At 31.1% G+C, this 17,865-nt stretch overlaps 1 protein-coding gene across 1 annotated transcript in view; it reads right to left on the bottom strand.

The window, feature by feature from the left end:
* Positions 1–17,865, bottom strand: part of LOC129225136 (ras-related protein Rab-1A) — a 31,656-nt gene that overhangs the window by 12,151 nt on the left and 1,640 nt on the right. Inside the window, exons 2-5 of the mRNA XM_054859696.1 lie at positions 13,087–13,159; positions 1,875–1,922; positions 332–379; positions 74–169 (exon numbers count right to left, since the gene is read on the bottom strand). Coding sequence (XP_054715671.1) covers positions 74–169; positions 332–379; positions 1,875–1,922; positions 13,087–13,159 — 265 coding nt within the window. The remainder of the gene's footprint in view (positions 1–73; positions 170–331; positions 380–1,874; positions 1,923–13,086; positions 13,160–17,865) is intronic.

Genomic DNA, 17,865 nt, shown 5'->3' with positions numbered 1-17,865 from the left:
ATCTGGATATGAAGAGAATAAATATTAAAACTTAAGTCAAACAAAAATATTTCTAGTTTCACTCTATTGTTACCTGATCAGTAACATCGTATACAACAATGATTCCATGAGCTCCTCTGTAATAACTAGATGTTATAGTTCTAAACCTCTCCTGTCCAGCAGTATCCCACTAAAAATAACATTAAATAATCTAGAATTACACAATGCAATTAGTTTGAATTAAAAAAACCTATGTAACAGAGCACAAAAGTTAACACTGGTCTAATCAAACAAACTACTGTATAAAAGTCTTGAAACTAATGTTATAGATTTCCAGAATCAAAAAACTTACTATTTGAAGTTTGATTGTTTTTCCCTCCAGCTCTATTGTCCGGATTTTCTAAAACAAATAACGAAATTTTCAGTTAAAAAATTGTAAAGCAAAAAAATTTTATATTTAGATAAGTATTAAAATCAGCCGCTAAATTTAATGCAAGAATCAAATGTACACAAAATTTATTGTTTGAACTTTTTATAAAGAAAAAGATTCATGATCATGACTTGTATCCACTCTCCTTAATTGTCATGTGCTGCCTATAATGAACAAATTACTAATTCTTAAAAACATCAGTTAACTTATTAAAAAAGCTCCAATAAAAATAATTTAAATTGAAATGACTCTTTAGGGGACTCTTACTCTTTTGCAGGGATCGAAAACCTTTATAGAGATAAATTTTTTTTTCTTTCCCGATACATTGTATGACTGCAACACAAAATAACCGATTTGATTTCTTTCTTGTACTAATTGCAGTTTTCTATGATCTAACTGTGTAATCTAAAGATTAAATATAAAACTGAAATATAATAAATGTGTTTCCTTTTAAATTTAACATGAAAGTAAATTTACAATGTTCAATATATTGATAATTGCATAACCAACTTTTCCCTCAGTGAGCTACCTCTAAATATTATTACATCATGCTGAATTTTTACCTCAATTGTTTTCCGAAAAAAGATACTAAATTAGAAGGCGAGAAAGGCATTTTTCATATTTCAAAAATAGGCCCCATCCTAATATCCATCTCAATTTTTGTGACCAAGAGCTTTGGGGAGGAAGGAAAATGTTTCAGTTGGGTAATCAGCCAAAATGGGAATCCCCCAGGGTTTAGTTTCGAAACATGCTTGGTACAAATTTTGTTGACCCAACGAAGGGATGAAAGGCTGAACCTACTATGTTCAACCAGGAATCAAACCCGCATTTGCAGTGTGAAAGCTTTTGCTGTCACTAAGCTACCGGGCATCTAACTTTTAACAGCCTAATTTAAATAAATCTAATTTACATTGATAAAAATACAAATTGAATAAAAAAATAACAGAAACCCATGTATATAATATTAATGAGCTATTAGCAGTTTAACTTCATGCAACTTTTGCATCTCTTGTCATAAAGAGCATCTTAATTTGTTTTTAATGATGGTCATTCAGTGAAATTCCATTACCATGAATCCCAAAATAAAATATCCGTTTCAACAAAAGTAAATTTTCATTGTCAATTTAATTTCCATTAAGTTGCTTCAATTCGAATACAACAAAGAGAAGCGCTACCCTAGAAGCTCGCAGTAACAGCATTGCATCTGAAAATAATTGCTCACAGCAATAACTAATTGTTGAAAAAATTCACTGCACAGTAAAACTTCATAGCTGCTTACAATTCATAACTACAAGTTGCTGTAGTTAAGAACTTAAGTTGAGTAAAATACAATAAAAACGTTTCAGGGGTAGGTAATTTAAAGTTAGTATATTAATGATAAATAGCTTTTTCTGCTACCAAAAGGAGAAAAAGTGAAATGAAATTAACAATATTAAAATTAAATTGTGTTTAAATTATAACTTACAAAATCCACACCAATTGTACTGATATAGCTTTCTGTGTATGTATCATCCTGAAAAAGAAAAAAGTAGGAAATCAATAACATGAAACAGAAGCTGATAGATTTTTAATTAATGCTTGTTTTGATAGATATGTTACAGAAGATATTTTTACGATTGGAACATTTGTAGTGTCATTTGAAAAGAATATTCAAAACAGCATTGTGAATGCTTAAAAACTCGATAGTTCAAAATATTTCTAAGTAAAATTCTATAGTGTTGTAACAAAGTTGGTTTTTCGTCAAGTTGTGGCTTGAAAAAGATCAACTAGAAAATATTAGAGATGTGCCGAATATTTGGTTGGCATTTGGTATAGACTATGATTAAAGTGAAAAACCAACATAAAGCACAAATTCATAAGAAATTACAGCACCTAGCAATTTCAAGGATACAATGGAGCCTCTTTATCAGTGCAAATAACTCACCACACAACAAGAAAGTCATGAGATAACTGAATGTCATCACATGGACGATCCAAGCATTTTTATAATGGGGTCAAGTTTCAATGGTTAGTGTTATGCCTCCTATGTTAAAAAGTGTCGGTTAAGCGGGACTGCCACCCGCCAAGGAGGATGAAGCACCCCTTATATGCTACGAAACATATAAGGAGTGCTTCCCAATCAGATCAAAACTCTATAATCCCAATGCAACAGCCTGCACCATGGATCATATTCCCTCAAATTTTCTTCAAAAGTCATTTTTTTAGGCAGACAGGCTGGTAAGGTTACCATAAGCTTTGAGCATATATTACATTTAAAAAATGCAATATAAATCTGTTTTTCATCTGAAGTACAGATGAGAAAATTTAAATTATGAACAGAAATAAAAGGCTTGGGAATGACTACAAAAAATAAACCCTTTATTTATATTGTATGCTTGGAACTAACGTCATATACCCCACCCTTGGCGACTTTTTCCTGTTGGCGCCAAGAAAACGATGTATGACGACATATGTCATACATCGTTCTTAGCGATGCTTTTTTAGCACCAACAGGAAAAATTCAGAAAAAAAAATGATCAAAGCACTTCAAAACACATATTAAAACATAAAACCACAACAAAAAACATTGCGAATATTTGCTTCAAAAATACCAGAAACTAGAAAGTTCTCGTACACAAAGAAAAATTACTAGTAGGTATTTAAAATGCTTAAATTAACAAATTACTATCACAGCTCACCAAAGAAATATGTACCAATAGAAATAAAAGCTATTTTCCAACATGCATTTCGTCGAACAAAAACAATTCTCATACTCAATTAAAAAAAGAGCAAAGCAATTCAATGTGATTTTTAAAGCAGAAAACATCCCTAAAATATAACTATTTCAGAAAAAAAAAAAGCTTAGTTATTCAAATTTTGATTTATGAAAAGTTAAAATGTCTCGACAAAACATCCCAAACATTAAACAATACAAAAATACCATACATTAATTTGCTATTCAAAAATGCTTTCAAAACACCTACTAAAAATATCTACTATATAGTTTACATAAAATAACACCTTCATATTTTTATAAAGTCGTAGAGTCTATTTTTTTCAGAAATTCAGTACCTAAAGGACGCATGTTTACAGAATATGCTTGGCGTCGATAAGAATCAACTTTCAGAATAAAATAAGTGTACTTTTTTGTAAAATAAATTTACATGCAGTAAATATAAAGTTAAAAACTACAAGAAACTCTCAAGATTTTGTAAAAACAAAGAATTTCGGAAGCGAGAGTTTTTTTTTTCAATTCTAAAATAAAAACTTAAGTTTTTGTTGTATAAATCCTTATACTCAGTCTGAAACACAACTTATGAAACAATGCGCCTAACCGAGAGACACCCGAAGTTGGATTTTACTCTTAATTAACGGTCAAGTTTAAAGAAGCAGGCATTTTCTAATATTAATTCATCAACACACAACCACTGAATCTAAACCAACACAAAATATGCTTTCCTATAAGGTATCTTGCACGGAAAATCAGGAATCTAATATAACATGGACCGCTAACAAGTAAACAAGTTTGAACAGATCTAAGATTGCCTTCGGGTTGCCAAACACACGTTAGTTTAGCCAGGAATGCCATGCTTAAAAAGTTATCGCCTCAATGGCGAGAAAAATATTTCAATTTTGTGTAAAAAATCTTATGTCGCCAGATGTATATCACATCTGTACCGTATGCTTTAAGTTTTGGATTGCAAAAAAAAAAAAAAAAAAAACTTTTCCAGCTACATTTTTTAAAGATCAAGTTATGGAGACTGTGAATGCTAATAAATGGTAAAGAAGCATAGCGAAAGCATGTAATATTTCTCAAGACTAATGCAACTTGATTTGCAAATCTTCCAACATGCCCCTCAAGTAGTGCTTTTGATATTTTAAAATATATAGGCGTCCCTCCTATAACACTACTTCTACAACAGTTTCAATATTACACGGTACCAAATTTGCGATTATTATAACACGGTTTTGATATTACACGGTACAAAACTATTTTAAATACTAGACGGTTTTGATAAAACATGAATGTTATATTCAGTGATGGGCATTAATCAATTATTTTTTCAACTGCCTTGTTAATTGATTGAAAAAGTAATTGCAATTAAACTATTAATTGTACTTTGCAATTAATTTAATTGGATTAATGTATGTTAATCACTTTTCACAATTAAAATATGCAATTAATTTTTTAATCGCTTTATGAAACAATTAAAACTAACAATTAACTTAATGTATCAATAGGTACAGCACAGGGTACAGAGTTGAAATTTTTATTCGATATCTTATTTTCGTTAAGTGCTGATTGCTCGCTCGTAGGGTGAAATATTCTCGTCTTGGCAAGTTTTTTCCACACATAAATGTTTGTTTTAATTAAGTGTTTTAAGTTTGCAAATCATTGCTTTATATAATTTAACCCGTAACAGAGAAGGTGAGAAAGAAGGACATAACAGACGACATAAGATCTCAGAGACCGCTGTTTTATTTTTCCCCTCAGATGTTCTTTGGAGTTTTTCTAGTGCGGGAAAAAATATATTTGAATTTTTAATTGAAATATACCTTTTTATGGAAATTTTGCTGGAGCCAAAAGATTCGAGAAAAGTCATATGCTGCAGTAAATAATTTACTGCTCGTAATAAAGTTACTGTTGTGAATTGATATTTTATTTGTTGCTAACATGTTTATTTAAATAGATAGTAAAATGGTACCTGTCCCGCATCCACGTCCCAGGTAGACCTGTCGCCTGTAGAATATATTATACAAAACCAGTATTTATTTTAAAAGTTAGTTTTAAATAAAATTCACAGAACAATTGACAATTGTAGTAAACTACAATTAACAATCAATTGTTAACTGTAGCAAAATACAATTAATTAATTGCAATTTTTCACAATTACGATTGATCAACTGTTAGTTGTGGTTACGTTTATCAATTGTTAATTTTTAATTGTCAATGCAATTAAAATTTGCCCAACTCTGGTTATATTTATAAAAGATGGAATTACATTTTTGTTTAATACATTCTGTTGATTTTTGCTATTAACTCAAAGACTTTACTCTGTTTTTTATGAAACTTTGTTTCGGTACAACATGGTACACAGCCCTGGATTCACATTATTTCTAAGTCTCGTATAACACGGTTTCGATATAACATGATACATCTTTTAACCCGATTTTTCTCAATCACATACATAATTAGTATTAAATATAAGTAAAAATGTTATTTTTAAAAAGTTTTGTATAACACGGTTTTGATACTACATGGAACGAATTAACTGTGTTACAAGAAATAAGGGACACCTGTACTTGGAAACATTTTTGCAAACAATTATTTTCTAATAGTAAAATATGTAACCAGGGGTCTGTCCAGGATTTTTCACAAGGTCCGTTTTTTGTGAAAAATCAAATAATTTTGTGAAAAATGAATTAATTTTGTGAAATTGTGTGTTTATTTAAAGTTAATCATCCTTGTTAGCATCGAAAAATCAAAACTCATATAATTTTCTCCCAAAATAACAATTAAACATCGCACCGCACCGCAAAAACGCAAATATTGACAAGCTGGTAAAATGATAAGAATATTTTCTAATCAAGTCATTATAAAGGTTCAACGCCAGACGCTAAGTGGTGATAATTTTGAAGTTGGTAACCCTATCTGAAGAGATCATATTTTTTCCCCACCCTTACTATCTATCCCTTTGCAGTTCAAAGTTCATTTCACAGATATATATTATTATTGTTTATTAAATCATGAGCGGGGAGAAAAGTGCTTACCAATGCCTTTTCAGAAAAGTTTACTACAACACCGCTGCTAATTAGCTGTGATAAAACAAACAACCATTATATTTATTTGGCAGTAGCAATTACTTATCACTTGCAGGAGCATCGCAAGTGCCGATTTTTTTTTTTTTTTTTCAAAATTAGCCGGTTTAGTATAAGCTGATCCCTCTATTTTGACTTCAAAAAAGGCTCCAAAAATTATCGGTTTATACACAGAACTATGGTTTATACACTGAAATATGCGTTACTTTGCTTTTGCTCTTTCAATAAACAATTTGTGAAAGATCCGATCTTGTTTATCATAATTTTGTGAAGGGTCCGTTTTGTTTGATCGGGATTTTGTGAAAGGTCCGTTTTGGTTGATCGGATTTTTGTGAAGGGTCCGTTAACGGACCCAAATATCCTCTGGCCAGACCCCTGGTAACATATGATATAATCAAGTTCCCATATTAAACTTTTTTTGTTTTGGCTAAACAAGCATTTTACATAGAAACAAAATAAAACAAGTAATTGATTAGAGGAATAAAAACGTATACTTTTACTTAAGATTATCTAATTTCATCTTCTATATTTGATTTTAGATCACAAAGATAGGCTAACTTAAAGCTGTCAAGTTTATTGTACTTTTTCTTTGAAATATAGGCTATTTGTATTGCCATGGATTCTTTTCTTTTTGGAGCTGTTTCATGCAATGCATTGAAGAAAAAAAAAGCCTTCTCCCCCTAGCAAATATTGATGCAACTTTGCATGAAAGTAACATGACTTATATCATTTAAAAAACCCAATTTAATAAAAGTGCTAGTTCCAAAGCTCTGGAAGTAGCACTTTTACATTTCTAGATATCCTTTAAACACATTTTTAGTTTACTTTAATCTGCATCGTTTCCTGAATAATAAATAATTGATTTTTCTTTTGATTTTTAAGAAATAATTGTGTAATGGTGAATGATTATTGCTGTTTATAATTGAAGATAATCTATCCATTAAAACCAATTTAATATGTGATATGGGCAGGGTCGGCAAGTTTCTGCCAAGGCGGTTAAAACCACTGGTAGAAACCGGTTAAAACTGGCATGGCAAAAAAGTTTCTGCCACTTTTGCGGCAGAAACTGGCAAAAACTCACTAAATGACAAAAAATTAATTATTGACACACAGAAGAAAATACTTGGAAAAAATAATTAATTTGTTAACTAAAGCACAACTTCTTACAACAGAAGAGCTAGCAGGCAATGCATCAAAGAACAAGCAATATTCGTGAAAACTTTCATCTGTTCTATATTTTTTCAAACTGGTCCACCATCTAGTAACTGGGAAAGTGGTAAAAATTTGACTGGAAAAATTAGTTTCGAGAAATGGGGCCAATTTGTTTTGTAAAGCTGTGACATTAGGTACATACAAAATCTAGGTTAATATTGGCAAGTAAAATTCTGACACTTTCTTCTTGAAGCATGTGATAATTTCAATCACAAGCAATTTAGATAAAGCATATAAAGCGAGCAAATTACAATCAGTAATTTCTGTTTTTAGTTCTGTATGTCACTCCTTATCTGATTTTTGTCCTTTGTTAGATTAATGCAAATATTACGAGCATCTGCAATTGAAAAGTTCGCTTTTTGAACTAAATCAAGGGCACTAGCATATAGTCCATTTAGCGAGAGCTGATAGTGGACGTAAACAAAGCAACGTGACAATTGGCGTTACCGCTGTCTGCTTGGCGCTGGGATGATTGAAAACAGCGCCAATCAGATAAGCGAAATGTCCGCACTTTCAATGCGAACAGCATTGCCAATCGGGCGAGTAAGTGATGAAAGTAGTAACCCTCTTTGTTTACTTCCTCTATCAACTCTCCCTGAATTGAGTATAGTATTTTATTTTTTACAATGATGAAATGAAGTTTATCTCAGTTTATTTAAACGAATATCATTTAGTAATTACTTTAAAAGTTAAGTAAAGTTAAAGTTATTAAAGACATTTTTAAGTTTTTGCCAGTTTCTGCCGGTTTTTACCGGTTATAACCAGTTTCTGCCACTGGCACGGCAAAAACTAGTTTCTGCCGGCAGAAAGCCAACCCTGGATATGGGCATTTCTACGAAAAAGTGGACATGAGGATAAAAATTTCAAAATTGTCCTTTTGCAATAAATAATATGTCAAATTAAAGGTAATAATATGAGGATTATGAAACAATAAAGAATATTTTCATTATAATTACTGTTTTTTAGCTTACTTTCCCAGTAAAAGTCAGAAAAAGAAGAAAAAAGCATGAAAGAAGGCTTAATACATCTTAAAAATATCGCAAAAAACAAAAAAGTCACAAATAAATAAAATAATTGAATAAATATCGAAAAATTAAAAATTGGAAAGTAGGGTATTGAGATGGGGAAAAAAGGTCTGTCTGTCTGTCCCCCCCCCCCCCTAATAACTTTTGAATGAATAGTCCGATTCAAACAAACTTTTTTTTGTTCGAAAGATCTCGGCGAGGACATCTCATTCCCATATTTTACTTTTTGATTTGAACTATTTTTTGTTCAATTTTGAACAGTTCAAATCCCTTAACATTAGCGCCTACGGGGAAACTGAAAGTCAATGTAGATTCCGTACTTGAAGGCGGATTTGCTTCAAACAAATTTTGTTGGAAATAGCTCTTGACGCCAAACTCCAGACATCGACTCTGAGAATTTAGGGGTACTTGACTCCGACTCCTGTGCCCGTCAATTAATCGGACTCCGACTCCCCGACTTCGACTCCGTAGCTTTGGCAAGAATTTATACACGGAGGACAAATGACCGACTTCGATTCTTAGATATTAGACTCCGACTCCTTTACCCCAAAATGAGATCGACTCTGACTCCGCAGCTATGGTTTTGACTGTGAAATAATTATTGTTGATATGACTTGTTTTTATTTTCACGCAAAAGTTTTAATTTAGGTATTCAGTTTTCGGCGAGTAAACTCGAAGTCATTTATGTTTCTACATAAAGATATGTGCAGACGATTTTTTTTTTGACAATGAAAATTATTTCTTTAAGTTGACATTTTATGGTTTTTATTTTGGTAAGTGCATTAATTCATTTCAAAAATTGTTTTTGGCAACAGGAAAAAAAGAAACGATTTTTTTTTGATATGATGAATTTATTTTAATGAGCTTATTAATTTTAATTAATATTTTTTCGTTTTGAAAGCTGTTAAAGATTTTTTTTAATGGAAAAAAAGTGTATTAACTGCTTTGTTTAAAAGTTGCTGCTTTTTTTTTACCCATCTATTTTTTTTAGATGAGTGAGGAATATTTTATTCCTAAAATCAACTTTTAGTGTTTTAAAAATATGTTAAAAAACATTTGCGATTTTAGCTATTTTTGAGAATGTTGATCAGGTACTAGAAAGTAGTATGGGTATACGGGAAAGTAGGCTTGCCTAGTTCTAGACAGAACTTCTTGTCATTTTTTGGGGCTTAAAGTTAGTGCAACATAAAAAACTTTCAGTTTGAAAAAATAGGATATTTTCATTCTCTCTGAAACAATATTTCAAACAGTAGCATTTTTATTTTGTGTACATTTATTGTCATTTCTGACCTTTGACTATCTTTTAAAGTACTTAATATTTGCTAAAAATACATTAAAGAACATTTGTAATACAAATATACTTATAAGGTCCGTCTCTCACACCCGTCACAGAAAAGATGCTTAATATAGCATAGCTAATGCAGTGTTCCACGAAAAAGCATAAAATTTCATAAAAGTCTAATTATTGTGCATCTGATTAAGTATGACACAAAAAAATTTGATTAAAAAAATTAATGTGAAAATTTTGGCGTGACGGGTGTGACAAAAAGTTTGCGACGGGCGTGACAAAATCATTGTGACAACACTTGAAACACTTTCTAAATTTCAAAATAATTCCTAAATTTAATAGAACAGTTTACATACTTCTGTTTCACAAAAATTAAAAGATTAAAAAATAGTAATTAATCCTGAAATTCAAAACATTTGAATTTGGCAAGAACTGTAATTATTTAGTATTTCATTTTTCTTTCATTCTTCATAAATTTTCTGATAAATACAAATTATAAGATTAATTTTATATAGACATAACTGTGCCATAGAATTAAATGTGGTTTAAATATTTAAACTGTAACTTTATCTCATATAACTATCTCTTTGTGAGAGTTCTTTTGTGATTCTGATGGTGAAGAGATCAAAGTTTCTTTCCTACAACAGAAGCTGTTTTTCTTCAATATTACATCTTTTTAAGGCACAGCTCATCAAATACTACAGTCAAAGGCAATGTTGTCATCAAGATGGGACAAATCTATCGCAATAGAAGGCATAAAATCGTTTCACCACTTTCGGGTGTGCGATTCTACAAATCTTTTAATTGGAAAGACTGCTAAGTCTACATTGAAAAAAAGTAGCTGTCACTTCAACTCAAAACAGTAGATCTTCCTCCTAGCAGGATCCTACAACCACCTCAGCTTACAACTGGTGATTTTGTTTTGGTTTCACTTACCACTACAGGCAGCAGTATGAAGCACTGCATAAATAAATTTTATTATGCTACTGTTTTGGACATAGACATCACGAAAAAAGAAGTTTAAAATATATGCAGGCTAGTGGACCCCATTGGATTTGGCCAGAAAAAGAAGATATTTCATCTGAAAAAATATCAGTAATTATTAAAAAAGTTGCTCCACCAGCCCTTGTAACAAGTAGAGGCCATTATAAGTTCTAAAACAATGGTACATATAGGTATAGGATTTAATTTCTTATAAAATGTAAGTATATATTAACTATTGTCAAGCTCACTATTTGTATGTACTCTTCTGTTTGTCTGTACTCTTCTTTAAAAAGTTGCTCACAAGCCCTTGTAACAAGTACAGGCTACTGAAAGTTCTAAAACAGTTGTATGTATGTTTATATAGGTGTTATTTCCAATAAAATGTAAGTATATGTTAAGTATTGTCCAGTTTAATAGTTGTACTGATCACTGTTCTTCAAAAATTTGCTTCTCAAATTCACAACTTGGCACACTGTCACACCCGTCACGCCAGAAAAAAAATTCCTACGAGGTAAAAAACTTTAATTGTGCTATAAATCTTGTGTTTTAAGTTTCATCTGAATCTCATTCAATAGAAAAAAAAATGCTACAGAAATGAAACATTAAAAAATTCACAGGAAATTGTACAAATGCAAAGGTAAGTGAAAACTCATGTCCCGAAAACGTCACACCCGTCACAAAATTTAAAATATTTTTTTAAAAAAATTGAAAACTTCCACAGTTTTATTTTAGCTTAATTATTTAAGCAAATGCATAGGTTAACATCATTAAAAACTTTGTTGGTGTTTACTAAGTTATTAACTGGATAAAACTCTGATACAACTCTCAAAAATAGCGTCTCAACGTCACACCCGTCACAATGGAATTGCCCATATTGATCTTTAAACTTTATACTTTTCACTCAACACACAAAAGAAAATAAGGTAGTTACAACATTTGATAGTATTTTTCACTAAAATTATAAGAAATGTTTTTTGCGTTATGCAGTCCGACGTGCCCTACCAGGCGGACTAAGGTGCCACCCATGGGGCACGTTGGTCCAATTTACAAGGTCCGGTTAAAAAATTAATGTGAAAAAAGTTTCTCAATTCAACATTTCCAAAAACAACGGTATACTTATTCTAGAGTTTGTGTGCACTTGTGCACAAAATCACAATTTCTTCAGAATATGCTGGGCCCAGCCTGTTGCTGGTCGTCACATTTGTATTTGATTGCAATCAGATACAACCAATTTCTCTGATGTACCTTTAAATTCTCAGAACTCATCCTTGTTTCAATCCAAAAAATATACGTCACAAAGCACAATTTCGTCACCTCATAAAGATTTGAAAAGTGCAATATTGTCTGCAATTTCGACAAGAGCTTCAGATTTGACAACTACCTGCATAAGTTATTTAAAACAACTTAAATATATGCTGGCAAATACAGGAAATATTGACAAAGATGTTTTAAAAGGGCTAAGAGTTGAAAGAGAAAAAAATAATGAATTAAAACACAAGAAAATAAAAAATAGTGGAAAAAGAAAATTTCCATTCAGAGGAAGTATCTGGAATAGAAATTGCTAAAAATATGCTTATGAAGCAAAGTTTAACCACAGATGCCTGGGTATAAATATTATACTTAGAAACAAGCAAGAAAGAATTTATTGGCAAATATATGGCTTTTGAGGGAAATATTATGAGATGAAATATTTTTAAAAAATCCGAATTGGAGATTTTTTTCATTTTTCCCGATATAGACAATATGGATTTCATTGAAAAACATCAAATAAAAAAAATTAATGAACCACAGTTTAACAATAGAGGCAATAAATTTTTTAAAGAATGACAAGTATGGATATTATACATTGGAAGAAACCTTATTAATATTTTGTCAAATTTACTGTTTGCACTTTTTTTTTAAATTAAATAATTACATTTTGTTAGCTGACTCATAAGTCTATTATCACACTGCATTGAACAAATAGAAACCACAGGCTACCCATTTTTACCTGTGTGGGATAAAATGGGTATGAAAAACATATAATCATAAACACTCCTCTCAAAAATAAATTTGTATCAAATTATGTGAGAAAATCATTTAATTCTACTCAACATATGTAATGTATACATAAAAAAAAAAAAAAAAAAAAAAAAAAATTAGAAACAAAATATTTTGACAAAAATATTAAGAGTCAAAATCCAAAAGTAGGCTATTTTATACCCATTTTACCCGACTTGACCCTATTTGACAACCCACTAACTCCATTCAATGCTGAGTAGATTTTAAATAACTAAATGTTTGCATGCTACAAAAACAAGCAAATCTATGATAAATATTGCAATTCATTGAAAACATACATATTTTTTAAAGCAAATGTTTATACTCACTGCAAATCTTAACAGAAGACAAGACTTGCCTACACCAGAATCTCCAATAAGCAATAATTTAAACAGGTAATCACTGAAAACAAATAACATACATTTTTAATTTGATTGAAAGTCTGCTTAATGAAACAACTTATACCTTAAATACACAAAATGTAATGTACAGACAGTGGCTTATATAAAGGGGGTATGGAAATAATCCCCATCCGAAAGTCGGAAATTTTCTTCGACCATAGCATATGTCTAAAACTAGCAATTGAACCATTTTAAAAATAACAAGTTTAATACATAAAGTGGCTCAGTTGGTAAAGGCAGTAAAATTTATTACAAATCATTGATACAATTAATTTTACTGTATTATTTACAACAATTTTGTGCAGTTAAAACTGTGTGCAGTTACATTAGGAACAAGATCAGTTTAATGTTTTCAGTGCTAAATTAAAATTAAAATTATGTTAGTTAAAATAAAGAACCTCATAAAAAATAAAGCTTTTAAAACCCCGAAGAAACATACTTAAATGTTTAATGAACCAGTTACCTACTTTCTATGTGTTTTCAATAAGTTACTGCTCCACAGCCAGGGCTAAAAGAAGAAATACATGAAATACAACGCCAGCTCAGTCATTACAGCCGAGGACTGCAGTTTCGTGCTTTTTAGCACTCATCAGCTCGGCATAGGAAGCGACTGAGCTGGAGGTGGAAAACCTCTTAATAAAGCCAAGAGTGCAAAACAAACTGGTAGCTAATATAAAATTAGCACATACCGGACCAGGCTCAGTCACTTCCTATGCCGGGCTGATGAGAGCTAATATCAAGCATGAAACTGCAGTCCTCTGCTAGAATGACCGAGCTGGCGGTGTATTTCATGTACATTCTCTGTGGTTGTAGCCTAATACATTTTCATACTTACTGCTCTACTTTTTCACAAGATTTCTAATACAGTAAATCTATATTGCTTACAACTAGTTTACAAAAAAATTTAGACTTGTTTTTAAAGCACTTCAAAATGAAACAAAATTAGGTTGGCTTTGAAACATAGTTTTTGCTTGAAATTCCCTTTTTGGAAGATTGTGAAAAATTAATTTGAGATTGAAAAGTCTTTTTCAATGGAAAAGTTTTATAAAAAGTTTACATTTTGAAGTATTCAGAAAGGTCTACTTTTTAATAAAATACTTTGTGATATATCCAATATGGACCCCACTTTCGCTTTACAGACCCTTTGTTTTTAAGGGTCAAATTATGCATTGATTCTATAATGTTTTACGAGTGCAGATGAACATACAATTCGTAAAAAAATGAAATTACAAACCCAAATTAGCACAGACGGCCAAAAATTAAAAAAATCAACACTAAGAGAACAGTGCTTTTAAGCTTCTAAAATGCACTGTAATATATTGAACCTTGCCCTTATATATATAAAGCTGACTCACTCCAGTAATTATAAGATTAATAATAACCATCATGTACCAGCATAGACTAAAACTTTGGGCACAAACAAATGATAAACATGCAGTTAGAGCATTATTATCACTTCAAGGAAGCAAGTTAAATCTTCAACACAGCCCTTACTTAAAATTGAACTTGACAAGATATAGAAAACTGATTTTCAATTCCAGGATTTAAAAATTGACTAAAATTTAATCCAACTTATCAACATGCTCAAATAATGTGATACATTAGAGGACAGTTCTCAAAAGGTGGGAACAAAAAAGTTAACTTTGAGCAATTTCAAAAATTTTCAAATTTGACATCAATTTTGCTTTTATTCTATAGTATGCATACCTAGAACACAATATATGAACATGAAAAGACAGCAGGTATTTGTAAAAATTGTTAATTAGCAAATTAAATCAGCAGTCTGTAGGTAACAGATTTTGGACATTGTTGTCCTGCAGGTAACGGATATTGGACATCATCATAATGTAAGTTTCACCATTTTTACTTTCTTCTATATCTAATATATAGAAGAAAGTATTGGATTCGTGCAAATTTTCGAATTTCGAAGGATTCGAACGTTTTGAGGTGTGCCGAGTCCATTTCGACCATTTTTGGAAAATGTCTGTCTGTGTGTGTGTGTGTATGTGTGTGTATGTATGTGTGTCACGTCTGTGTGTGACCAGTTTTTTGTGGCCGCTCTACAACAAAAACTACCGCATGAAATCGAACGAAATTTAGTACACATATGTGCCCCTATGTGAACTTGTGCCCATTAGTTTTTGGCGCGAATTCCTCCAAGGGGGGTGGAGCAATGGGACGTTTTTCGAGTTACGCGTGCTTGTTATTCTTCAGGAAGTAACTGGCGGAATCAAACAAAATTTGGTCCATATGTTGGTATTAATAGGAACAGGTGCTGATTCAATTTTGGTGTCAATAACTCAAACGGGGGTTGAGCTATAGAACGTTTTTTGTCGTCAATTGTGACTGCTGTATCTCAAGAAATAATGAACGGAATGAAAGAAAAATTTATCAGCAAGTAACCCTTAGTGGGTATAAGAACTGATTTTATTTTTGTGTCAACAGCTAAAAAGGGGGTAGTGCAATCACCCGTTCTTTTTTTCCATTTTGAGTACCCTATCTCAAGAAGTAATGCTACGTTCTGGTTGAAATTTGGAATATATGTGAATCCATATGTAAACAGGCTTTGGTTCGATTTTGACGCCGATCGCTCCAAGAGGTGTTGATTTTTTTTTTTTTTGCGAATAAAAATATTTTTATTAATGCAACAATAAGAAAGATAAATCGTAATAGATTGTCGTCTGCGTATTTCTCGTGATTTTAATTGTATGGAAATGATAGGAAATATTATCTCAATGATTTAAAATTTTTAACTGTTGCCATCTTATGTTTGTTAATAAATAAAATATTTGTAATTAATTCAAGTTAAGCTTTTAAAGTAACTTTCAATTTTCGCTCTTTGTTTTGTTTTTACAATAATTCAGACATTGGGATGGTCGTCAAGTTTTTGCATGTGTAATTTTGTTTTTGTTAGGAATATTGCTTCCTCGTCAAGCATGGGGAGGGATCAGAAAAAGGAAAAATATAGAAGAAAGTTTCGTGATGGCCACAACATACTAGTTGACAATTGTTAATCTGATTTTTAGCTTTTCCAATGGAAGTTTTATTTACTACTTTTTGAATTTTGCAATTTAATAATAAAGAGGATATTAATCAAGTACTTGAATGGCTATACATACTGCTCTTTACATATAATAAAGTTTTGGAATGATTTTGAAAAAGTTGATGAAAAGTAAAAAAAAAGCTTCAAATTAAAAATAATACAAATGTAAAAAGTGACATCAGTTTTATAAATGAATATTTTTGTTAATGTCATAAAAATTAAAACAATGTCTAAAAATAATTATTGAAAAAAATCTATTTGGAGATCGTTAAATTATGTTCCGAAAAGAAAGAAAAAAAAATCTAAAATAATAAAAGCGGGGGCTGGGGGGGGGGGGGGGATTGCTAGCGCAGGTGATAAAGTCGCCAAAACTGGTGCAGCTGACGAAAAACTACATTTGTCAAACTGGATTTCCCCTCTGGTAACCGATTTTAGCGCAAAATGGCTTTCGTTCGATCATAACCAGCCATGTTTCTACTGTAATTTATGTATGTTCAATGTGTAACGTATTAATTATGCAAAATACCAATGGATTAAAGAAGATAACATTATAATAACCTATTTTGTTGAGGTTAGAAGACAGTGGATGATCAAAAATTATGAATAAACGGACAGAATTATCGGCGTCAAGATCGTAACGCCATTTGGACATCTCACATGTATGTTTAAGAAAAATTATTTTTCTTCTAAGATACGGCATAAAAGCTTATGAAAACACTTTTAAACAATTAAAAATTTATTCCCAGGATCGATAAATGCCTTTAAAACCGAAAACATCATATACTTAGTTCTCAAATAATAGCATTGTAAAGATCGTAACTTTTGGACAAACATCAAATTTCAAATTTACTTTTTTCTAAAATCGTTTACAAAGTAAATAATCTGTTTTTACTTTTGTTATTTGTGTAAAATTTTAACAAAAAATTATTCAGTGTAAGATTCATACCTTTAATTGTTTTTTGAAACGTATGGAAATAATAAAAAAAATTTTCTTTAATGGTACATTTGCTCAGTTAACGTTTTGGTATGTCCAAAATTGTGCCTTTTAGCAAAGAAAATATTTTTTTAAGGGCATTTAAAGAGCAATTTTTCCATAATTTATGTCAATTCTTGTCTCTATACAGTATTATAATTTAACTCAAAAATTTTTGAGTTAATTAAAATGAAAGTTATTTGGTGTTGAAGCTTCAAAGTTGAGGTCTGTGTTTGCTCCCCACCTTTTGAGAACTGCCCTAGAATGAAATTTAGGTTTAGATTTTTTTTCACACAAAAAGTTGCATTCAAAAGACTTTTACAGCACTCAGATATATTTTACTTCTTTGGCATCAATTATACTCTATTACATAGCAGGCATTTGTAAATCATACTATACCTTCGGATTTTAAACTCAAAACATCACCATTAGTAAAAGGGCCATTTCACAGTATTTTGCACTATTGAAGAGTCCGTAACAAGACTTTTTCCCCCTGTACCTACTTTAATTACTGTTTGATTAGCACAATATTTCAACTTATTAAATGACATGCTAATTAACCCTTTCAGGAGAAGTGCAGTCTCACACACCGCTTAAAAGTTCATCCCACCACCCCTATTTCATTTTCAGTCCGATTGAATGGTTTTCCCAATAGCTTTTGTTTTGTGACCTTGAACATCCCCCCCCCCCT

Source organism: Uloborus diversus, chromosome 6 (assembly GCF_026930045.1).
Source record: "Uloborus diversus isolate 005 chromosome 6, Udiv.v.3.1, whole genome shotgun sequence".
In the NCBI taxonomy this organism is placed as follows: Eukaryota; Metazoa; Arthropoda; class Arachnida; order Araneae; family Uloboridae; genus Uloborus; species Uloborus diversus.
This window is presented reverse-complemented; position numbering and strand designations above follow the sequence as displayed.